The following is a 26,263-nucleotide window of genomic DNA, read 5'->3' as shown; positions in this document are numbered from 1 at the left end:
TGTGTGTGTGCATAATAACACTCTTAGCACACATCTCCCTAATAGAGTCATCTGCAAAGAGAGGGTAGACAAGCGTAAAGTGTAACTGACCTTATTTTTGGCTCGTGATGACACTGTCCATATTTCTTTTGACTTAGATTTCAAATGAGAGGGGCACTCTGTTGAAGGGTAGAAGGGGTAAAAGAACAAGTGAAAATTGGTACTAAAGGACTTGTCACTTATGGAATAACAAATCTGACTTAACACACAAGTCATCAGTTGATTTCATTGCAGACACAAATTTGTTGTGCTGACATTCTGACACTTTAAGCCGAGGGAAATATCGATTTGCAGACTCAAGGGGCATTTGTTTAACTATCCACAGAGCAACCTCCACACAACTAAAATCTATCAAAATTTAGAGTGTAGAAAATCTATCTATTTCTCAATTACATAATTAGAGCAAGACCAGCAAAGCTGCATTTTTCTGGCTGATATAGGCCCTTTATCGCTCATTAGTCGGTCGTGTCATTCACCTCTTACTAAATGAGAATTTACCGTGGCTGCAGCTATATAAAAATGGCTGTTAAACCTCCACACTTTATTTTAATTAAACGGCCTGGGATGTTTATTTTTATTAACTGCTGATAATGCCGGTAATGTATCTCAGCGGTCTCCCTGCCACTGAAAAGATGCTGTGTGCCCTCTCTGCCTTGAAGTCATTTTTCTTTCTTTCTTGCACTGTGGACCAAAATTCAAAGTTTTGCTTGTATTAATTATCATCATGCAGGGCAAGCAACAGGAGTGCTCAGATAACATAAAAAAACCCACAAAACCCAAGTTAAAAACAATGTTATAAAATCTCTATTTTCGAAGAGAGAAAGTGAAATTATTTAAAATACGTGTTAGAGCTGTTCAATGTATTATATAGTTTATGGATACATAACTACTTTAAGTTAACCCTGCAGGTACCAGGTTGTCTTGGTCGTCCCACAATAAAGTACTGAACATTGAGCCATGCAACACGAATCGTCCTGTCATTAGGGAAATTAAGAGACGCACTGAACCTTCATACACAGTGATTAACGGTTCTATATGATAAATCTAAATGTTAATGTGCTGCTGTCTTCGCCAGGATTGTAGTTGACTCCCTGCAGTTACTCCACATCTTTCTCATTATTTGCTGCAACAGATGCTGTCAAACAACTGCAGTACCTGTGGAGTTTTCTTACCTTGAATCTGCATAATATGGATAGACTCAAACTTAATCAGAGCTTATCACAGTTTCTCTATGTTGATTTTGCATGTGTAATTTTATGTTCTTTTAGTCAGCACATCGTTTCCATTAAAGGTTTCGTGTATAATATTTCTGAGGATCTATTGACAGAAATGCAATCTAATATCTATAACTATGTTTTCAGTGGTGCATGAAGACCTTACATAATGAACCATTATGTTTTTATTACCTTAGAATGAACCATTTTTATTTACATAACCGCGGGCACCCCTTTCTAAGGAGGTCGCTATATTTTGTCGTCATGTTTCTACCATAGCCGACAAGAACAAACAGCGCTACAGAGCGCGTTTCGTCATCACCCCGTTTTTCTTCTGCTTGTATAATTCTGGCAGTGTAGACTTCCATCACGACATTGAACAAAGAAGAAGAGGGACTAATAATAATAATAGTAATAATATACAGTCTGAGTAGTGTTCTGGTTTATTAGAAGTAAGAAGAGAAGTGACATTTGGACAAATTAACGAGCACACACGTTATTTAGCACGAGAGCCGACAGCCTGTGGATCTTATACCATGGAGCCAGAGGAATCAGGACAGATACAAACAGCTGACGGCAGAAATCACGGATGTTGTGGATTTTCCCAGATGGAAGGCTATAATGTGAGACCGATGTTTCCAAATCAGTGCTGAAGTTGTCTGTTTTCTGCTGGACAGTTAATTAAGTTTGTCAGACTTTAGCGATGCAAATGAAAGCCGTTAGATAGCTTTAGCTTGAAGCTGGCCTTAATAACCGAGAGACGTGAGGTGTTTCCCCCGTCAGTGGTGTGAAATAAGTAGTTGCATTAATTTCATGTCGCCTAAGTATTCTCTAGATTGTGGGTTGGCTTTGCCAGTTACTTTGGCGAGACAATCAGCTGATCAGTAACATTAATTGGCAATAAAACCATAACGTTAGTTTAGAGCATGGAAGCATCAGCCAGCTAAACGGTAGCTTAAAGCTGGAAGCTCAAATCAGACAGCTAAACCTTTACTTACGAGAAAGGCGCTATACAAATACGGAACATTTACATTACTGCGCCGGTAGAAAAAATATGTTGTTGGATTAGTTTTATGTAGTTAATCTCTCTCTCCAGCGCTCTGTTTTGGTTTTGTTACCTTCCTGAGACAATCACCTGATCACTAAGCTAGCCAGCCAGCTAAACCTTTACTGCGCTGGTAGAAAAAAAATAAGTAGTTGGATTGTAATTTCATGTAGTTATTCTCCAACGCTCTGTTATGTGGACAGAAATGTGCCCTTACCTTCCTGAGACAAACAGATGATGAATATTATAGGCAATAAAAATGCTAACAGCAGGGAAGCTCAGATCAGCAGCTAAACTTCACATTTTACTGCCCTGGTGGAAAACATGCATTTCTTTTTACTGCTAATGGTGATATAACAAGACCGTGTGCCTATCAAGTGACCATAATGAATACTTTTGCAGACTCTTTTTTTTTTTGTATAAATACTGAAATGCAACATTTAAAAAATGATGATGAAGATGAACAGATAGAAAATGATGACAGAAAATGAGGGGAAAAGTCTAAAAAGTGTTTTCAAAATTTAGCAGATTTGGTTATTTAGTTTAATTTGGAGTGGATGGGAAGTTCTGTGGTGGAATAATTGCGATCTCCTTATCCTCCTTTTGATGTTCATCCATTTGATGTAGACTATTGAATCCATTTGAGGCATTAAATAATTAAGCAGACCTTTCTCTGAGTCAAAGTTTTCTCATTATTTATTCTAAATGCTTATTGGATGACAGCAGATATGTTCTCAAACATAATTATCATCAGCAGTGATTAAAAATGTTTGTATAAACCCATTTCTCTTTTTTAAACAAAAGCTCATCATGAGTATCAGAACAGTAATGCCAGACAATTCACTTTTATTATTAATTCTAATAATTAAAATAATATTGATGTGCACATTCAAGAGCACAGTAACAACTAAGACAAGACGCTGTTCTTTTTTCTCTTCTAAATAATCTGGAATTCATTGAGCTTTGGCTAAAGGCAACTGCCAGTTCACCTTAAAGTGGGTTACTATTTCTGTGGTACCATCATTACAAATTGTGTTTCAAGACAATTAAACTCACACATACCCTCAAGTCACTGTCGCTCATGCCCCCATGGTCTGGTGGCTCTAAAATATTTTTGTTTGATTAAAAATGTGTGTATGTTCACTTGTACTTTTATTTGGTAGTAGTAGTCCTGCATATTATTGCGTATTATCTTGTAGTACTTAAGTTCTTGTTACTGTACTCAATTTTGATCATTGTTCCCTCCACGCCATTAAATCCACCTTAACGTTCCAACAGCACACACACTTACCAGTTTGTCAGCAGAAACTGTAAAATGTATAATTAGCCTCAATTGCACTCACATGTCTCTTGGTACACCGATAGCACCCACAGAGTTGGCATTACTCAGATCTTTGTCTCTCATTTTAGTTTTAAAGGAAAATGTCAAAATGTCTTGAAAGTGGTCCTATTCAAACACCCTTGAAGAGATTTACAATTTTAATTTCAGGCCAACAAAACATAACTAAATGTACCAAAAGACACATAAAACGATGTTTTTCTGTCACATACTGTGTAACTTCTTTTGCAAGACAGTTTAAACTCCATCTGACTTCATAAAAACTTTTGAAAAAAGATTTCGAGGAAAGTCAACAGATGAAACAGGTTTCCACTGGTAGTTCACACAGACAAAAGAATTTTTTTATTTTTCAAAACCCCATGCACTGTGGGAGGTTTGGAAGAGGTAGTGGGAATTAATTTTGAAAAAAGAAATAAAAAACCAAAACACATCGTTAAAAAGACAAGATAGTAGAAAGGATAAAATGTGCTGTCTCATTTAAACAACCTAAACCTTTCAAATCTGTACTAGGAAGCTAAAATATTTTTAGGATTTCATTACCCAATTGAGAACCTTGTATTTATCTTCTTGTTGCAAGTTAAGCCTTCATAGAGAGTCCAGCTTTCTTTTGCCGGGCTCAGGACAAGATTTAACATTTTTAGCTTTAAGACAGTGAAGAAACAAATGATGTGGATCCAGATATTGCGCAGCCTTCACTCCCCTAATGAACAGGAGATGATAAAAAAGGACACAGCAAGTGTCCCTGACCACAATGATAGAGTACAATTGAGTGGCAATGCCCAAGTAGCAACGTGCAGAGGAAGATTATTGGTATCAGACCACCAAAACGTAGGTTAAAAGTGACACGAGGACAGGCACGTTCAGCTTCTGCGCTATGGATGAATTTACAGTGCTGAGGAAGAGCGGAGATAGGAGAAAGCAACTCACCAGGTGTCACTCAAAACTATATCCATGCAGGGAAAATTGATGGCAGGGGCAAGAAGGAAGGCAGGAATGATGAAGCTTTTCACTGCAACCAATCCATATCAGTGCATCCAGGATAGCTGCGGCATTACACTGTGTGTAGACTGTGTATAGTGTACATTTCCCCATTCCCTGTGCAATGAAAGTAACCAGGCTGACGCACTCAGTGAGAAATACTCAGCAAAGCTTCCATTTAAGTCCCAATGATTAGTGCAGCATAGCTCCCAAGGATTACATTTAAACATTGTATTTTTAAACTAGTAACCTCTGGATCATCAACGAGTACCACCATCACTCAGCTTCTGATTGCTCCATGTAAAATGACGTTCTCCTTAGAAAGGTTTCAGTTTTACACATCTGACTCTGGCTAGCTGTGAAGACGCAGACAAACAGTGTCAGAATTTAACCACAAGGCTTTATTTTTGTTCAATTAGTGACATCTTTCCTTTTACAATACGTCAACGTGATAAGCAGTCTTCATTTGAGATTAGGTAGAGGTAGAACAGAAGGGGCAAAACACGTCTCAATTCTAGTCCACATGCTGTGCCAGAAACATCATCCTGGTGGAAAAAGGGACAGTTAAAATTTGCATTTAGATTACTGTGGTAATAGAAAAACCATGGTGATGAATCTTGTTCTGAAAAAGAAACTAATGTGGTTGCATTTTGAATAAAATTGTGAAGTTAAACACTGGGTGAATCTGTATGAAAATATGTGCAATCGAATCATCATAATCAATGCATCCTATTTAAACAATAAGAGCTAATCCATAGTTGTTAATATGTAGAGAAGACTCAAAAAGAAATGACAATGAATGTAACTGTACACACAGTAAACACTGTAAAGTTACTGTTATGTCTTCATTCAAATAGTTTGTTACTGCCATTGTTATGTACTTTGTAAATTGTACTAAATTTAAGCTTACTTTCATCACATGTGACTCTCAAAAGAATAGTAATATGCCAGGCTGTGACATCAGGAAAAATAATTATTTCTGCTACCATAACCCTCTTCACGTAATCTTCACACAAGAAAAAATACCATATTTTTACCATATAATTTAGAAACAATGCACTGTATTTCAGTCAGACGTTTGCCACACACCACGATAAGTGCTGATTTTCATATTCATGAGCACCACATTGTTTCTCAATAGTGCTTACCCAAAAGGGCTTAATTTGTTTTCAGTTCTTCCCTGTCCTTCAATCGCGTGTGATGGCTCCACACCATCAGAGCCACTTAATTAAGCGTCACCAAGACTCTACACTTTTAAGAGCAGTCTCAAATAATCAAATAATAAGGCGTTCACTGGCTGAGAATCCCCCCGTCGACTGCAGTCATTACTGTGGTGGGGAAAATGTAAACAAAAGGAAAGAAAGACAATTGAACACAAGTTTGAGAAAATGTATTCAACATTAACTTATTCTGTACTTACTTTTCAAGTTGAGAAAAAAAAAAAATTCATACTGCAGCACAAAAAGCTGGCTGCATTATCGACTGGTGGTGACGCGAACAGATGTAGGAGGAGTTTTCCATTTCTGTACGGGGTGACAGAGACAGACTTGTGCCACAAGAGAAGTCTCATAAATGCCAGTGTTGATGCCATTAGCATTCAGTCGACTGAGAGGTAAAGATGTTAGCCCTATTTAAGCTCCAGTGAATAACAATGTTGAGGAGCTTACTATTCATATATTGGTGTGTACTCAAAATGAACAGTTGAACGATTCTATTCAACACATGCTCGCAAGATTTTTTTTTTTTTCCACTTCACCAAACACAGGAGAAAGTTGAATCATTTGGTGTGAAATGAGAATTATCTGTCCACTGCATCAACATCAGGCTGAGGTTGATGTCAAGTATTATTCATATAGCCCAATATCGCAAATCACAATTTGCCTCAAGGGGCTTTACAATCTGTACAGCGTACAACACCCTCTGTCCTTAGACCCTCAATTGTGAAGCCTGCTGGAGTGAAAACCTTTTCATCTAAATGTTGAATATAAAATGGAATATTAAATCTGCCATGCGTAATAGCTATGTTTTTTAAGTTAAGAACCACAACACTAAATGACAAACAAAATATCAAACAGTGGAACTGCTCATAATACCTGCTCCACATTTGTGGATTAGAAGAGAATCTGGCAACTTCAAAAAAAGCCCACAAAAGTGAACATGGCAGCTTCTTTTTCTGCTAACATTAAACAGGAATTCAGGAATTGTTAAGGCCACTGCCCATTTTCTCTCTCTGTCTCTCTCTCATATTTAATTTATTGCCATCTGCTCAGCCTGGGTGTAAATCTCAACGCAGACTGACTTGCTCGCCCAAGCTTTATCTGTTAACATTTAGCAATGTCTAATTAAGCGAAAATGGGAAACGCGTTGGGTGAAAAATTCTACGGCCTGATAATGACAGTCATAATAGTTTGGGATATATGTCTGTCATAGCAAGCAAATGCACTTATTAGATCAGGGTAATTAGGAGAAGACAACAGCTATAATAGGCTAAAGCTGTTCAGCTGTGATTAAAGAGACCAATCTGCAGTACATCAATTGTTTTCTCATAAAGTTTCAGCCGCACACATGACTGATGAAGGTTACAAAAGGCCAAACTCCTAAAAAAAAAATTGTGATTCCCCATATCCACTGAAGGCTTGATAAAACCTTAAAAATACTAAAAAATGCTTTTTTGTATAATCTCATAAAAGACAACACTAATTAACCATGCCGGAGAAGCTCCACAATATTGGATCAGCACTAAGTTGGCTCAATACAAGGCTTTATGGTGATGTTACATCCACCAGCAGCCAGAAATGAGCAACAGTATCTGTACAGCTGATTGCTTTTCTTTATTACTTATAATAGAAATCATTAGACAAGGTAAAAATCTGTGCTGTGGGCTTGCTGACTGAATATTTTACTTCTGACACACATAATCAAGTTTCTGTTGCATAGAATGCCATACTGTCGGCTAGAAAACAGCATTATGTTGTCAGCCATCTCTGTTCTGTTGCCAGGAACCATACTGGTGGCTCTGCATGTTTATATACTTCATACCTTCCGAAGCCCAGTTTTTTTTTTTTTTTAGGCCTTCATATTACTGAAGCATGAACATAAAGCTGAGCAAACATGAAACACTCTTGAAAGAGATGTCCACGATCCACAACCCAGCCAAAATTTGACACCTTTGATTTTGACCATGTCATTATGCAGGTCTGAAAAAGGACAAGGGAGCTTTTAGAAAACTCTTCAAAATCAAATTAGACATTCTTAGTATGATGCCAAATCAATATTTAATGATAAGACGGTGGGTGTTGTCTACAGGAGACGAGGAGTCTGTAGGGAAAATCCCTGAATTCTATAAAATGACATTCAGCTAATACAATGAAAAAGGTGAAATGCTCACAATGGAAGAAAAATTGCTAAATGGTATTTACATGACCAAAGGTAACCCCTATTGCTCCTTAATTTATCCCCTCATTAAGGGGTTTAACCTTGACTAAATTAATATACTATATTCCAGGGGCCCATCCTCTAGCTCACAAATTATGGGGATACTGATGCATTAAATATGGCAATATAAGGGACTAGATTTACATTGCATTAAAGGATAATAAAAATAACTTTTGTCCCCTATCAACTGCAAAATCTCCAGAACTTTAGGACCATTAAATTACCTTCATGACGGTAGCAGGAGATGTGTGGTTTTACTGACTGTATTGTTAATCATTTGATAAGAATCATGTATTTAGTGTGAGTGTGGGACATCAACACATGTCAGCAACATGTGTGGTAGCTCCAAAGTAAAATCATTATGTTATTGGACTGCCTCACATGCTTTACAGATTGGCAGAGAAGACCAGTCACAAAAAGATACTCTAATCCACTGATTGTTAGAAGCACACAGCTTTGGGGGATTTTTCTTTCCCCACCTAGCTGCTTGACCACTTGTCCAATGCCATCTGTCTTGTTATAATCTGACTTGCCTTCTATAACATCCTCTGTCAATAGTTGGCATTGCCTTCAGCAGAATTTAATGACACTCTGTAACACAACAACAGGGTTCAAAATTCAGCCTTAGAGGCTGTCTTTTCTTTGTTCAAACTGAAGCAGTGGGGAACAAAGCGCTGTACACCCTGTAGCAGCAGGTAAAGCTAGTTTCCCCTTACTGTCAATTTGGCTTGTAGGTTCATAGTCAAGCTGAGTGCTGACAGGTCTCCACGTTCACACCTTTTATTTTAATGTACATTCATTCAGTTCAGATCAGGGAACAGTGGCAGTTCTGACTCAAACAACAGGAACCAGATTATGTTTTGAGCTGTTCCACCTTTAGGAGTACTTTGTGTGCGTGCTATTTCACAGATTATCCACAGCACCTAAGAGTTAGAAAGAAAAATCCATAATTTAGATCATGGGAGCCTATCTGAAGTTTTATATTTCCTCCTTAATCATAACCTTTCATTGGAGCCATATCTGTTGCATCATAGACTTTGTTGGCAGGGGATCCAGACATCGGGGAGAGCTGAGTCAGTGTGGTGCTTCTTTATTGCCTCAGGCCAGTTTTGTCTCTACAGCTAAGCCTTCTATATCTTCAGGGGGGAAAAGTTCAGTTTCTAACAGCAAGGCAACCTTCGTTCAGTAGGACAGGCAGCTAATTTATTTTTCATCATCACTGGATTATATTCAAGGTGGTATACCATCTCAGGGAGTGCATGTACTCACTGATATGAAGGGTTCCTTAATAGACAAAATTGAACTGATGAAGCCTTTTTGTTTGTCAGTCCATGATCTAGTCTGCTTTGCCTCAATCACACTATAATGGAAAATATTGCGAGAATGGGTAATCTAGGGTTGCATCGCAGAGAAGTTTTTTTTCTTGCACGAAATGCATTTTAAAGAAAGAACCCGCATGACAGACATGTAGTCATGATGACTTCACAAATCTCTGAAAAGATTCTTATGAGCAGCCAACTGACTTGTGACTGAACCCAAATTTTAAGGTCACAAGTTAGTCTTAAAACAACAACACCTTTGTCCATCAGCTGCTTTGGCAAGGTCTCTCTAACAGGCTGCTTGCACCAGACACAGTTCAGCCTTGTTTTTCTGTAGTGTGCATGTGTTACAGAAATTATATGCTTCATTCAAGATCACTTCAGCTTTCTACACTAGCCAAAAAGTAACAAAATGTCACAGGAGGAAACCGACAGTCCCTTGTTGAGAGGCCCCACAAAACTGTTGTCAGCGTAGCGCAAGTCACAGGGTCAAATAGTTGTAGCCCTACATGCTTGAGAACTGCCTGCCTGGATGACAACAGTTGCATGTGCACCAATGGTGCTCCACGGCTGCCTTGGGGCAACAGGGCTGCTTCATTTCATCTCTGTAGCTGCCTGTCTTTTCCTGCTCCAGAATAAGATCAGGCATGTCTCCTGACTCTGAATATTTGTATCTGTCAAACCTTCAGATGTCAAAGACATGACAAAAGATAGCTCAGCACTGGATTACCAGGATATAGGAAACTTAATAAATAAAAACGATTTGTTGTTTTGATACTTTACTTTTTAATGGTGGTATAACAAAAAATAGGCAGTGGAAAAAATGATTAGTCCCGAGTACAGTAGTAGTTTAAATGCATTTTTGTAAATAAAATTTGGTGTGGTGAACAGTTATTACTTTTCTGCTATTTGAAGTTTACATATTCTACTTAGTACAATAAGAAGGGAACACATTTTTATTCATTTTTAACACATGAATGCATTCTTTTAATCTGAAAACAAAGAAAATATTGCTCCCTCATTTGTTGATGCAGAATAAGCACTTTAATTGGTTTGGGAGTGGGGCTGACACTACTGTCTCTGACAGGAAGGTGTGAAAGAAGAAACGTAGGAGTGATGGAGTGGCAGACATCTCATATAAAAAAAAAAATAAAAAGACAAGTTGACATCTGTTGTACTTCTTGCTGTGACATACCTAACCTCGTCTATTTTGCTTTTATTACCAGACTCTGCTTCCTGACAGTCACTCGTCAGTGTTTCCACCATAAAGCCATGCTTATTCCTCAACTCAGGGATGTCCCGGTCAATTTTATTTCTGGTTGAGAACAGACACCAGCTTGCAGAGAGCACTAATCAGACAGCATACAAGTTTAATATTGTCCTACCCTCAAGCAACGGAATTCACATTAATTAGTGATAGTTGATATGTGCTGCTATCCATTATTTTGGTCATTTTAACTGGCAAAAGTGATGGTCAGAAGAGAGAAGCTGCCACCTGAATGTTTTGTACAGTGCTCTTTAATTAATGAGAAAGACAGATGGAGTCAGAGCTAAGCAAATCAGTTATTTTCAAACATTATTTTGCCAATCTGGGTATCATAACTCAAGAGTCACTCGCACTGGTGTGCACAAATACATTCCCATTCCTTCATTTTCACTTGCATGCGCGTGAACTGTTATACTGTAGAGCCCTGCCGTGGTAAAAGGGAGCAGTGCTGCATCACTAGGAAAAAAAAAAAACACAGTTCAGTAAAAGATTGAAAACTGCTTCTTTAAAATCAGCCCAATCATTAGGATCCGCAGGACATCTACAGGTGAAATATTATGTAGAACAAACAAAAACATTTTGATTACATAGTATAAATATAAATCACAGTTGTAGCCCAAGTCTATAACTTAAATGCCTGTGTAATATATTTTAGTTAACACTACCATTTCTGACTGAGACCTTTTGGTAAAACTAAAGTTGATTTCTTGTGGGTAACATTTCAGTAGACCAACATTTTCCAATATTAAATAACTGTCAGCTTGTAAAACTATACTACTTCAAAAGCAGCTTCCCCAACACGACCAAAACCTTCTGTAACGTTTCTTTCCTGTCCTGGTTCTGCAGACATAGCACTTCAGTAATGTAAGCATCGAGCCACATTTATCACAGAAATAGCCTTGGCAAAGGGAGTAGTTGCCATTTGTCACTATTAAAAGACTGTGTTTTGGCTTACTGTCTTAGTGTTCTAATGAACTCAATGAAAGATAGAGTTCTTCTTCTGCTGGACAAATCTATGGTTCAAAAAACTTAGTACTGGCATTCAATAGTGGTATCATCTCTTTTAAAATCAAACAGGTTATTAATGGAATCAGTTTTTCAGCAAGGTAGCCAATTGCAAAAGTGTTTTGCTGGCAACGCCCCTGTAATGATGAGGGGGTGGAGAAAATAAGAGAAGCACCTATCACTATATAACAAAAACAAACATACAGTACATAAGGGGTGCGTGGGAACATTATTATAATATCGTAGATGGAGCTGCGTCACTGGCGACAGGCGACTCTGCTGAAAACTCATCATATTATTGGTACGAGTGCACACAGCATTTTACAGAGTTTAACAACTGCCCAGACATAATGTGAGTGGAAGGCATCCTTTGACTCTCATCAAACGTAATGTGCGTGGGATGTAAGAAAAAGTGGGGAAGACGACTCATCGGATCATATCAATGTTTCCATTGTTCAGGGAACCCAATTTTGTGCATAGCTTTGTGCACAAGCCATGCATGCAAACAGCCCTCCAGTGGATATCATAATAGCACAATTAAAACACAAAAGATCTTTAAAAGGGCAGTATCTTTCGTTTTACAAAGCATGGTCTAAAGTGAATGATGAAAGTGCATTTAAGGAGTGTCTAACTCCACTTTTGCTAGTTGACGCATAATCAGGGTGCATCAAGTAAGACGCAAGGAGCTGTATTTAGTCTCTTAATTAATCATAAGTGTGTTTTGGGCGTAACATGTATTACACCAATGAGAGTGTCATCTCCCATTCCCTTTAAAAGCCAGATGTGCCTGCATCTGGCACATTGCTTTTTGATATGGCGAGTGAATAGCACATTATAAAAACCATCAATTGATTAAAAAAAAAAAGTGGGATTCAATCTCGGAGCAGAGGGAGAGAGAAAGAGAGAGCTCATGTGGATGGCCGAGAGAAAGGAAGCATGTGTGGACAGAAGTGGTGACGTGTTATAAAAACTTTCTTTGATCATGAAGCCTAACGTTACTCCACAGAAATTCTGTGGTTTATCAGTGAAGTGTATGAACCACAGTGCGGACTGGAGTCTCTGTTAACAGTGACAGACAGGCACTCTCTCCGTGTCTGCCCTGGATACACAGAGTCTGCTGGACCTTTGACGTCACTATGAACACATTCATGGTCCTTTGTAAAGGTTTCTGTGTTGACGCTGAGCTAGCGGCTCAGAGAGGCTCGCCTGTGTGTGTGTGTGTGTGTGTGTGCGCGTGTGCGTGTCTATTGGGAAAAGTCAGTAAGCAGCCGTAGCCCTGCTGTTTATCATGTAAATGTTATAGGCTACAGTCAGCCGTTGTTCTGATATTTATACTTGGCAGCAGCTGATGTGAAAGATAGCCTACCTCTGAGTCACAATTAGAGACTGAAGCCGCTTTGATTTGATTAGCTAATGTTACGGTAGGAACAGTGGACAGTGAGGGTCCAATGGCGTCAGCCGGTAAAAAAATAAAATAAAATAACACGTCAACACCAATCTGCCAAAGCAGGTGAATCTTAAAATCTGAATAGTGAGCCCTTTAAATAGCAGGGAAATACTTTAAACCAAGACAGCAATGCACCAACAATGCGCCTGACCATGGGCACATGTGGGCGCAGGTACATTTTCTACTTACACAACGTGGGCACTGGGCGTGAAAATGACAGCTGCGTCGGTCGGAAACTAGCATTGAAACTTCAGCTGAACTGTGTGGGTATAAGATAAGGCCCGAAGTGTCACTGTTTCATACCTAGACATTTAAATAAAGCTGTTTTTTCGCCCAACAAATAGAGTGGTTAGGCCAAACTGCGTCGTAAATGAGTAAAATAACCCGAGTAACTAAAAGAGCCATTTTATTCACTATTCATTACTTTGTTTGTGCTATAACCTACGCATGAGCTGTTCTTTGATCATTTAGCTTGACTGGCCAGCTGTGTTGTTACTCCCATTTTCATTACATTGCTTCCTCCTACACTTCTCTCCTCCTACTCTTCCCCTGAAGGGTTTCAATGATATTACAGTCCTCTTTGGCCTCAGCTGTGCAAAAACAATGTCTTCACAGTGATTTCCCTGACTGACTGACACTCCTTCTCCTTGTCCCCAAGATTGATCATCGTGGTGACAGTGCTCAACCTCGACACATCTGTTGTTATTATTATTATATTAGAGAAGCATTCACTATTACAATCAGCTGCTGAAAACAACATTATCTTTTATACTATGCTACTGGTTGTTTGATGCATGTGTGGAGACGCATAAAAATAGAGACAAACGGTCTATTTCTTTCTTTTAATTGCAGCGAATTGATGATTGTTGGCCTAGCTACAGATAGTTTGACATTAAATGCAAAAAATTAAAAATACAACAAATGCTTCTAAATTAGACTATTTCTTCTATAAACATTTAATTTGAAGAAACTCCAACATGTTTTGTTAAAATATAATTTACGAAAAAAAACAAACAACTATTTTACATGATAATAATATATAATATATTAAAAAAATTACTGTGTTCTCTTCAAATAGTGTCTGGTTTCATGCCTTGATTATAATGCCTGAACAAAAGTTTAAAAACAGCTCTACAGTGCATTCATCTACACTGATTAAAAAAGCTAACACAATCATTCAGATATATGTGTAACACTTAAAGATACTAAATCACCTTTCGAAGTCTCACAGGTTACTGTTCTTAGTTTGTTTTTTTTTACATTATTACACAGTTCAATTGTGGATCGAACAGATGACCACTTAGTGGGATCCATAGATGGGTTTGAGTGCAAAAATGTAAAGAATATTAAAATACAGGGAGCTTTATTGTGTGGAATAAATTTTGATGAATTGAAAAATACAATTGTCATGTAATTAAATTATGTAAGGTGCAAATCGCAGGTCAGCTCCCAAAAAGCAGCTCTGGACTGGCAACTCACAACATCCGCGTTCAGGACACCTCACCAAATCCTATCTTCAAGTCCATCAGCTCAAATTCATTTACTCAACCTTCTCTTCACTTAATTATTAGCTGTAAAACATTGCCTGTGACAGGGCTCACACAAAATGATGAATGATCTATATTGTATTACTGTATTGTTCTCCCCTGGTTGCACTACTGCTGCCCCTTTGTACAGTTAACTGTATGCTTTGGTTGCATGATCATTAGATGAATGTTACATCTTTGAATAGTGTGAAATGAATCCCTATAAACTGACACAAAAGAGTGAGGACTGCATGTAGAGCATCCAAGAGCAATTTAAACATGAAGCGATTTAATCAAAATATTTTCATTCGGGAAATCTATTTATATGCTTCTCACACCCAATTTTTACCATTTCAAAAGCTTTCTTGAAAACTCCTTGATGATTAATTAATTCCTGTCTGAATCACGAATAGGCAGGTCCAATGTCTTATCAAAACAACTATGACTTCTTTATGTCTCTAAAAGACATGTCAGTCCACAATGCAAAACACTTCAGTTGTTAAAAGAAAGGTGAAAAAAAAGAGAAGACCTCTGCCCACAATGTATCAAGAAATGAAAGTGTATGCAAAACAAGAACTTTATCCAGTGACTAATTTCTCCCCTCCATTCCAGGAGTCAATGCCTACTTATTTGTTTGCGGTGTTTATGGCAGCCTTGACGACTAATAACTTTGTGTGGGAGACTCTTGTGGGAGGTAATCTGCACCAGCAGATCGGCTAGCCATATGTTCTTTGATTATTGAAGGTGATGTGTGAGAACGCTGTCAGCCCACTACGTCCTGTTATCTGAAGTAGACACACGGGTCAAGGCTCACAACCGAAGCCCGACACATGCTAATGAACTTATCTCATAAAATATGCATCAAGCCCTCCCAGGGCCGTACAGTGGCAGAGGCGTGATTTTGCAGGAATTATGGGAACAGTCATTTTCCATTATGTCAATGCTAAATGAGGAGTGACCTGCGGGAGAGGCATGTCCGACCCGTGTCAAGATAGTTCCTGCCAATTTTGCATGGAGAACTTTGCAGATCAGTTCTGACTTCTAAGATACTGTGGTGACAGAGAGAATAAATGGATCTGGGTGCGTGGTATAACCTTGTTGAAGTAATCTCCCTCTGAAGCCAATGTTCCACGTCTGTATAATTAATCAAAGACAATGATGTCAATGAGGGCTCCGGTTATGAAATTAGAGGCACGCTGTCTTCCATTACTGTACAGCTTATAAGTGTATTAGGAAGGAGAGAGGAACAATAAACCAGGTGTAGAAACCATTAGCTCCATTCTTCATTCCAACCATTTGTGGTTCCCGTCTCTTGTTTTCAGTGCAATTAAGAGTCTCATAACAAGACCAGAGCGGAATGCGTGAGTGTTGATATGGTAGTCAGAATTGCAAACAAGGTGTGAACAGCAACAGTGCAATCGTTGTTTGCTCAATAATGAATGAGGCTTAACAAATTAGGTTGGTTCTGTAATATTTCTTTTTCACCTACGCATTAGGCTGTGTAATGAATGATTGTTGAATTACAAGAACACATTTTAGTCCTCTTAATGATGAAAATGTGATACTTGTCCAAAATAACCTGACAACAAATATATGGATTTACAACCCAATGTTCTGTCTATTTACACTCAGAGCTTTCATTTGCCACAATGTGTAGAGGAATCTAATTGAGCAAGATGGACTTTTGTAATCCCGTGTCACTTTATAATCTCTACTTTAAGGTGTTTTTATGAATGAGTTTACACATACTACTAAGATGACAAGTTATTCGGTTATTCGGTTATTACCTGCATTTAATTTCGTTTGCATTGAAGAGGGATGGATAATTTGTATTTGGTCACTACTCAAACAAACCTCTCAAGTATACTACAAAGGGTCTGTTTTACAGCAGAGAACGTGTATAATTATATTATAAAAAAAGGAAAATAATTGCATTTAAACAAATAGTCTGCAATATGCGTTTATAAAAATATGCCTTCAGAATACACTTTTATTCTCTTTTGTGGTTTACTCAAGCACACAAAATCAGTTGTGTGACATGCCACATTCCTGCCAATGTTTACAGGTACATCAACTGAACTACGTGAAGACTACATAAAATGTATTGGAAGAAAGAACAAATTAAATATTCTACTGCATGTCTGTGAGCTCGATTATATATTACGAGTCTTCTATACGAGTTGCTTCTTTCATAGAACGCACGTCTGTCACACTGCGGCAAGCGGAACAATCTCCTGTGGTCGCTGGTTGTCAAATCTGTTGTGCTCTTCACTGGAGTGATGTCTGAGAGAAAGCACAGTATCTTAAAGAAATCATTGTGAGCGTGCCGCTTTGCACTGACATCTCATACAGTACACATGTCAATTTGATATATGAACTGCCAATACGTCATGCTATATCTTCAGATGGTTGCCATCCATTGAAGTAACTGCTGCACATTTGTGTCAAGTTTCCTGAAAATGGTTTACCTCCATTTTCAGCAGCTTCCCGATAGGTTTGATTAAAAACACTAAGACATGGTTTGTGAAGCATAACATAAAAGCTCATCAGCACCCTCTCATTACACTGTCATTAAATAATACATGAATTTCAACCTCTACATCAATGCAGTAAAACTGACAGGTCTGTGGAACAGTGTGCGGTGGCCTATAATTTCAGTGCAAAAATTCACAGTTTTCACTACAGAGACAAAAACTAAGTAACAAGAGAAGTAATCTAGCTAATTAGGCTATACATCCAAGATGACTGTCTACTGCAGAGATAATCTATCACTAGGCAAACAATTCTGTTATTTTTATATTCGAGAATGTCATGAATATTGACATTCATCGCCAAGCAGGTGGGAGGTGGGGGTAAAGACAAAAGTGCCATCAAAGCCTTGGTATTTATGAACAGGGTATTAAAACCACACACCTACTGTCTATGATTACCATGAGTGTTATGAGACACTCCTGGACTGTCTCCAATCAGAATAATGTCTAGCTCTACAGAATATCAGAGCTCAGACCAGAGCTCAGCTGCCTCAAAGACAGTATTTTTCCCCCCAGGCTGTCAGAATATTCAACAATAGGCACCTTACATAATTCGCAGTGACTTATAATTTTAAGCAATTTATTTTTGTTTTGTTATATTATTTATTTAAGAATGTACATGGTACTTTTTAAGTTTAGCCTATATGACAATAAATTTGAACCTTATGGACCTAACCTAATGCATATGGCAGAAATAGGTAATGCATGTAATGGGGATTCAGCAAAAAGCAATCTCTTCACACTATGTATTTGTTTTCTCTCCTTCAGGTGATGAGCTCCATAAATCTCTGAGTGGGACCCTGACAGATCCAGGAAAGCTCTTTGGGTTTGCCACAACCCCCACCTCAACCATTCCTCATAAACAGCTTCACAAGTTGTTTCAGTGTGGCTCTGCTCTCATCACTGGACTTTACCTTGGGGACCTGAACCTCACAGATCGCCAATGCTAACAAGGAACTGCCTGCTGCTGTTCCTTTGGATTCTTGTCGACGAAGGCTCAGTCTCTTCTTTACGTCCACCTTTACCACCACTGGGACGGAGCAGGACAGGGAGGGAGCACGTCAGGAGCTTGGTGGGCCCGATGAGGAATGGGGCGGCTGGATTTCAACGGGTCAAAAGGGGCTGGGTGTGGAACCAGTTCTTTGTACTGGAGGAGTACATGGGGTCAGACCCGCAGTATGTGGGCAAGGTAAAAAGCCTTATTTTCCCAGTTTTTTATGGTGCTGGAGAAGTCATAAATCACAAAGTAAGGAGCTTGGGAGAAATTGAATAGGTGGTAAATGGAGGGAACGATAGAACGGCGATAAAATAGGAGAGAAGGAACAGAAAAGAACACTAAAGTAGAGTATGTTTAAAGCTACTCTGGTTTCATGTGGGCAATATCAATGAAAAATCCCAACATGTTTATTTATTAAGAATACATGTTTATAAACAATGAGACATTTTGGGTGGTGCTGTCCTTTTTAACAAAACTACTAACATGTCCACAAATGCATCCACCAACTCTGATGACAACTGCCGCAAGTTACCGATTTTCATTTTGTCCCTGGAACTAAGCCTCACCATTTTAATCTGATAATGCTCTTGTTGTAAAGCTGTCCCTGTTTGTGTTTTAAGACATAAACGGTCTCAGGCGTGGAATTAAAATCTAAACATGCTTATGGAGCTGTGCCAACATTTCCATGTTAGACTAGCCAGACACACATGACATGTAAGTGGCGAGATAATCGATGGCATGGTAGAAATAAATTTGAATTACAGTCCTTGTAAAGCTGTCAAAACATCACAGTTATGAGCCAGGAAAGATGCTGACAGCAGTGAAAGACAGAGACCCAGCCTGAACTGAGATATATGCACACATCCATCAGACACACTTCTTTTTGTTCCCCCTGAAACCATGGCCAACTTTTTAGTATATGAATATTTTTTTCCCCTCTGCTGTGGCTTAAGACATTCGTAAGTAAACTCTGTGGGGGTTTAAGGCTAAAGTTGTAATTTGGCACTCCTAGCTTACATAGGATAATAGTAAGACTGACTTATCTGCCCCAATGCCGCTGCAATCAGCCCTGACAAGCCATGCTGTTTGTGGAAGTCTCTGAGGCTAAAAGCAGGGGGGGGAGGGAGGCTGCTGTCTGCTGCACTCCTAAGTCACTTAATCCTGGGCTGCTGCACTGCTTCAAAATAATTGACTGATTCTTCACCATATGAAAAGCATTTGGAGGCAGGATACTCGGACCTTTGTCGGGACAATCTGATTGTAGCTATAACAGGATAAAAGTTAAAGAGACAATGCCTGGAGACCGGGAGGACAGGGTGTTAGTGATGTCTTCCAGGGAGTTCACATCACAGAGGCTTATGATGGTAACAGTTTGGTTTTCAAGGCACATAAACTCTAATGGACCATAAGCAATTAATGCTTGACCTATAATACATCAATGCCTGCTTGTGGTAATGTATTGTAATGGTAATTGTATTGAGCATAAACAGGATTTCCATTAAGTGACCTGCAGAGTGAGTGGGGCTATAGTTGTTTGAGCAACTGCCGCTTTCGCCTCAGTGAAAGAAATACCCTTCTGGACCAAATGAAGACACAATTATCAAATTTATTACTAGTACTGTCAGCATCCATTTCTTTCAGCTACTGAGCTGATGAGGAAGTCTGCAACTTTTCATTCTGTAAATTTCTTTCTTTGCATTAATGAACATAATGTACATTTGTTTCTAAATGCAGATGATTTCCTCAGCAGCTAAAACTATATACATGTTATATGACCTCCGTTCTTTGGTTATCAATTATTAGTTATTCATGTTAGCACCTTAATGTATATATTAGCATTTGAAGATCCTTTCGGCGCAATATAAATTACTATAATTCACTATGGTTATCTACAGGTAATGTTATAAAACAAGCATCATGTTGGATGTTGCTTATGGTGATGCTGACGGTGCCTTCTAAAGAGAGGCAACACAAGCAGACAGAAAAGGCTGATGCAGCTTTAGGGCCCTTTCAAAGCATAAGCCAGTCAACATCTGAATCACCATTTATGTAGAACTTTCCATCTTCTGATCAGTTGTCCATCCAAATACAAGCGTGTGGCTCGAATAATGTATGCATGTGTCCACACTTTTGAACATGCTTTTCCACTGAGCTGATTTTTCTCAGAATGTCTGCACAGTGTTTTTGTTTGATTTTAGTTTTTTGACCTGCTTTAATACATAAATGTAGTAAATGAGAAATAAATTACTCTTATACTGAAAGCACTGTTTTGTTTCTCATGGATCATGGATAGCATCCTGCCCCAAGACGGGAAAGATAGCCATGTGGCTGCTTGGATTCTCTTGAAGATGGCCTAAAATATGATCAACTCTGCTATCTAAGCCACCACAGAACCTGCAATCTGTAAATGTATGCTTATAATCAAACAGCAATTGATGTATTCGTATTACGATACAGTTTACTTGCCCTTAGAGCTGCCCCCTAAATGTTGATTCGAATCATCAAGCAGTAAGCCCCGAGTCAAATCGGATTTTGTCAGTCACATCGTTGCACTTTTTTTGGCTGCATCATTGTAGAAAGAGCAACACAGGATAACAGCATGACAGGCTTTATACAAACCAAGTCTCAAATTCTGACATACCTACAAAAGTACTTTAAAAAAAAAAAAAAAAAAAAAAGAGGGGGGAGAAAATTCTGATTCAGGTAAAGCTCTAATTACCATATATCTTTTTCTTCCAAAGTTGTGGAAATAATGCTGAAATTCTGTGCCTTTTTTTATTTTTTTTTTTTTTATATAAACCAAAACCTGACCATGTCAGCACCACCAAAATCTATTTCAAGAGTGTTGTTTTAAATGCATCACTGCCAAGTGCACTTGCAACAGCTAAATCACTACTAATTAGCGCTGGTCATTAAAATTCACATAATTCACATTACTAACAAGAAGCGGTAATTGTGTCAGGTCTGACAGCAAACAGAATGCAAGACAACAACTGGAGGAGAAAGGGAGGAGGGGGACAACCACTGATGGGGTGGGCGAGTCAGAGTACCAGTGCTACGGATCAACAAATTTTCCTATTAAGTGGTGCCTTTCGCCTGAATGCACCAGTAACTGCTTGTAGTGACGCCAGATGTTTGGCAAAAACATGATAGCATTTAGTTGTCTTTGTGACTGCCTAATTGTTTTCTTTTTCACAAAAATTTCTAAACAAACTCATCTGAATCACTGAACCTATATCAACCATAGGAAGTGTTCATGGACATTTATAATATCCATCAACAACCTGCAAAAATAATTTTCTGTCCATTTCATCATCAAACTGCTGTGCATAAAGTCTTGAAGCACCTGTCCATTATGAACAATAAAGCCAGATCAGCACCGGGGCACTCTCTCTTCGTGCTCACAACACATCATTTTGGCCGTCTTCTAATATATTACCCATGGTGGACAACATTTTAAAAAAATATCAGTACAGTCAAATCCAATGAAACACACATCTCATACTGCATCTTCCAAAATGGCCACACATTCCGACACAGTTGCAAGAAAAAAAAATGTCTTTGGTAAGCATAATAGAGGTAGGATTTACTTTGTAGCGTGGCCAATACTGGATTTCTGAGGCCAACACTAATATTAATACTTGGGAGTAAAACTTCATTAACCGATAACACAAACAAAGAACTAGAGCTGCATCAGTTATTTGCCTAATCCACGAGTCGACAGAACTATTTTAGAAAATAATCAGAAGATTAATCAATACTAAAAACAAACAGTTGCAGCTTACGCAGAACATAAACACTTTTGTATTGGGTCCTCTAGTTGTTTTATTGTTTCAATTGTGAACAAGGTACTACATAATGAGAGGGAGTTGAGCAGTTGTCAATGATAACTGTTAGACAAACGTAATAATGACACAAACTGAGATAAGTCATAGCTAGAGCTGCCTGGGCAGAGTGGGGCATATATGACCCAGAGCATGTCTCAGCAAGAGTGTTTTTAATACACACACACACACACACACACACACGCACACGCACACGCACACACGCACACACGCACACACGCACACGCACACGCGCACACACACACACCCCTCAAAGCACTAACACAATTTCCTTTTCCCTGTGTACACTATTTCTTCTCATGTTGCAATCACATGAAGCATAAGTAAACACTGTCAGGGAATTGTATAGGGGAGGACACACTAAAAAAAACAAAGCATCTTTGAATGCTGTCTGGTCTATTTTATACTAAAGAGTTCAAGCAAAGCTACATTTCTTTTCTTCTGCAACACCAGAAGGAAAAGTTGCCATGTCTGCATTTCCACTTGTTTTGGTGGTATGGTAGGACAACAAACTAAAGAAAGAATTAAGTTAGAATCTGGCTCTTCTCACATTGTTTTGTTCTCAAATTAGGTTGCATGCATGGTTTAATAATATACTCATACTAGGGCTGAAACGATTCATCAATTAATCAATCAATTAATAAATATGATGCTTCATTTAATCCATATAACTATACAGTACAGTGTTTCGCAGGGACATTTATTACGGGTTGCACATTGCGCTTACGCCGTGAACATGACGTGATTATAATGGAGCTGTTTGCAAAGTGGAGGAAGAGAGAGAAAATAGCGAGGAACAAAGAAGAAAGAGTCCAAAGTATGGGATTATTAACTTAACTCTGTAAAGTTACCGTCCATCCACCGTAAAAACAAAACTTACGTCGCCTCGGAAACAGCACGACGGCACCTGATCAGAAAGCAAGAAAACGTGTTTTCTTGTTAAACAAGAAAACGTGTTTTCTTGTTAAAACATGGTTTGGAAACCTGCGTCGGGTGACACAGTCGCTGTCAGCTCCTGTAGCGTGTGACCCCCTGTCACCGTAGTGTGAACATCACAACGCCCCCCACCCACACCTTAATATGTATGACAGAATTTATATATTCTAGCCTTAACGGCTTCTTTGGTCAAGCAAGTTGAGGTGGCAGACACTGCACATGAAGGGGATATCAGAAGGCCTACAGTCACTGGGAGCTGCAACTTACACTACTAAGTTAATTATCCTCTTTACTGCCTGAGGTGTAAATAAGATCATGAAAAGATTCAGCATGGCCTTTAGCAACACTGGTCCCTGCTGCTAGCATTATTTACTGGTGCAACTGAACTGCAGCTGTTTAGAAAAGTGATTATTTAATTTCCCACATACAAACGACATTTTTAATCACTTGGACATTTAATGTAAAAAAAAAAAAAAGAAAAAAAAACGACAAAAAAAGGTTTTCACTAATTTACCTGTTATTGTGAGGATGCCCTTCTGAGTGACAACCAGTGCTGTGAAGCTCCCAAGTTCCGATGCCCTTAACAATTAAAATAGCCAAATAACAACATTCAAACTTCATGACTGCCTTCCTCTATAGTTTTAAATAAACATTAAATATACTGTCACTTGAGATACAAACAACATAGAGAACATATCGATTATAAATCTCTTTGAGCAACATCTCACTTTCACTTAATGAAAGCTTTCATGTTGCGAAACTTCTGACATTGTCATTTTTACATCAACCACATTATTGCAGATAAGCAATTAAAGCCCAGTGGACTTAAGGGGGTAAATGTAACAACCCTGTGCACTCACAATTCGATAATGCTGAAGCCTATCCTATTTTGAGCAGTGATTATCTGCAAGAAAAATCTGCCATTAGTGGTGTGGCTATATATCAAGTTGCTTCCTCTCACTCCCTACTCTCCGCTGAGTTCAGCTGCTATATCCCAGCTTTTCTGTCTAGCATTATGGCACTCTCCATTTCAACATAATGGTTATGAATTGCTGTTTGACATATTTTCTCTATTATAATAATGTACCAATTCAAAATTCATTTAAAAAGGAACTGTGCTAGTCATTTCAAAGCATCATAAATACAATGACCGCTTACTACCAGTGGAGGGGTAATCAAAAGCAACACATCTCTCAGGTTTGCCATCATTAACAGTGCTAGGACTTTCTGAACAGAAGCGCCAATTTATTGACAACAGAGTGTGTGTGTGTGTGTGTGTGTGTGTGTGTGTGTGTGTGTGTGTGTGTGTGTGTGTGTGTGTGTGTGTGTGTGTGTGTGTGTGTGTGTGTATATATATATATATATAGTTATTACCTTACATCTGCCACAAAGACTGTTTTCTACTATGTAGCATATTCACATTATTTTATCCCTTTACATCACTCTGTTAATTCTATCCAAAAAGGTACAAGAAACCATTTCCTAACCACCATCTGGCTCTAAAACATGTTGTCTATGATACAGTGACACAGAGGAAACGCTGCTGTTGAATTCCTCTAATACTACTTGACTGTCTACAACGAGGACCTGCAACTTTGAGATTTCACACAAACGTTTCACATTTGAAAGAGCAGCTACATAACTTCGTTTGGCTGGAAGCTGTTTTTGCTCTGTGGTTCTGCCGCATTGTTAACAGGGGAGCTGCAGAGCACCCTCTGATGGGCAAACTATGCAACACTCTTGACATGAGGGAAGGATCGACTCTCTTGTTTCTTTTTTTATTGTCATACATCTGTTGTTATAAAAGCAGAGTAGCTTATATCGGCCGATAATATCTGCAAAACGATAAATAGGTCGGACTCTAGTTGCTAGATTCTAAAATAACATCTTTGCACGTCAGAGAGACTCCAGTGTGTTTCCTCCCACAGAAAGCTACACCAGACACAACTACATATTATAGTAAGAACATAAATAAATAAATTATGCACTCGACAAGAAAATGCAGTAATAAAAAAAATTAACGCTGAAGACATTAAGCTCAGAAAGCAAACATCTTACCTATGACAGCACATGCACTGAAAGTTAAAGAGAAATCTAATCAATCACTGTTTCCCACAACATTACAGTCCATCTGGGCAGTGGCCAAGTGGGGGAGTACTAGGGGTATCGAAGTTGGGGTTTACTGGTATATTTCTATTTCTAGTAGCTTAGGTTATTTTTATTTAATCATTTTAATTCTCCTTCATTCCCCAACTTCATTTTAGTGTTTACTGACAATTTAAGAGGCTCCCTTTCTCTTCAGTTCTCTTTTCCCCACATACACACCTACACCTCCTCTGCCTCTTTCGGTCTCTCTCTCCCTCTATGTGTCTGCTCTGTTGACAGTCTCCAACATTAGACGTTGTTTTATAGTTAAGTCACCGAAAACACACCTAACTTGCAATTTCCACCCTCGATTCTGTTTTCAGCCGCAGGTTCGCCGCATGTGGAGAAGGTTTGTTAATGACGAAGCCTATTGAAACTGAAACAAACATGGTACTGACTGACATCTGCACCGGTGTGTTCACTGTTGTTTGCTGGGTCCATGCTTGTAAAATATCCGCTGTGTCCGCGTCTTATAACGTAAGAGAGCATCTCTCCCTGTGTTTCTCTGCAAAATGCTAAAATGGGTCGCCAAATATACCTGGACAGCCCGCGCAAGTAAAGTCTACGTGTGGAAAATACTGAAACAATTTAGATTTTCACATTTAGGACCAATGAAAGGAAAGGCGGAAAAAAGTATTTTCAGTACCTTCATTGCCATACAGAGCATGCGATGGCATGCCGTGGCAAGCTCCAATGCCCCGTTTCTCACACTTTCAGACAAAAGGTCGCTCATTTAAATACAAGTCAATAAACTACTTTTGCAAGAAAAGGGCAGCCCTGTTTCTCCTACAACTTGTTTATTCCCTTGCTTTCTGCCTGACAGAGGATGACCATCCTTTTTATTGATGGCTCTCCCTCCCAGTCCCACCCCACACCTGGCTGAGATTTATTACCGATGTGGAGTCCGCAATTTAATCTTTCAATGAGGACCTATAAGAAGGACATAAAAGCCTTTCCAACAAGACTTATACACCAGGCCCAACAAAGAGAGATTCCATCATCTGACCATATGAAATTTACCAGCCCTACTAGTGAGAGCGTGTTCCAGGCTGTTAAATATGGTTCAGTTTAAATGCTTTGGAATTTAGTTGTAAAATGCTTGAAAACCTGGAGAGGCCCGTATAAATGCAGCAAACCTATTTACACGCTATGATGATGATAGCCACTGTTGTAAAATACCTCAGTGGGACTTAAT

General features: G+C 38.8%; 1 protein-coding gene and 1 long non-coding RNA gene across 3 annotated transcripts in view; one reads left to right on the top strand and one right to left on the bottom strand.

The window, feature by feature from the left end:
* LOC119912725 (cadherin-12-like) overlaps positions 1-26,263 on the top strand; it is a 105,692-nt gene that overhangs the window by 18,254 nt on the left and 61,175 nt on the right. Inside the window, exon 2 of the mRNA XM_038732022.1 lies at positions 17,914-18,334. Within this exon, the coding sequence (XP_038587950.1) occupies positions 18,089-18,334 (246 nt within the window). The 5' untranslated portion in view covers positions 17,914-18,088. The remainder of the gene's footprint in view (positions 1-17,913; positions 18,335-26,263) is intronic.
* The window catches only part of LOC119912741, a 32,872-nt gene continuing 11,604 nt past the window's right edge, over positions 4,996-26,263 (bottom strand). The window contains exons 3-4 of one of the 2 annotated variants that reach the window (XR_005446205.1): positions 5,764-5,943; positions 4,996-5,160 (exon numbers count right to left, since the gene is read on the bottom strand). This is a non-coding gene — a long non-coding RNA (uncharacterized LOC119912741). The remainder of the gene's footprint in view (positions 5,161-5,763; positions 5,944-26,263) is intronic. The other variant, XR_005446204.1, reaches the window with a different exon arrangement.

The sequence above is a fragment of the Micropterus salmoides genome, unplaced genomic scaffold (genome assembly GCF_014851395.1).
Source record: "Micropterus salmoides isolate LMB-PRFRI ecotype aquatic unplaced genomic scaffold, ASM1485139v1 Ms_hic_scaffold_1, whole genome shotgun sequence".
Taxonomy (NCBI): Eukaryota; Metazoa; Chordata; class Actinopteri; order Centrarchiformes; family Centrarchidae; genus Micropterus; species Micropterus salmoides.
The sequence above is the reverse complement of the archived record's forward strand: the minus strand, read 5'-3'. Positions and strand labels throughout refer to the sequence as shown.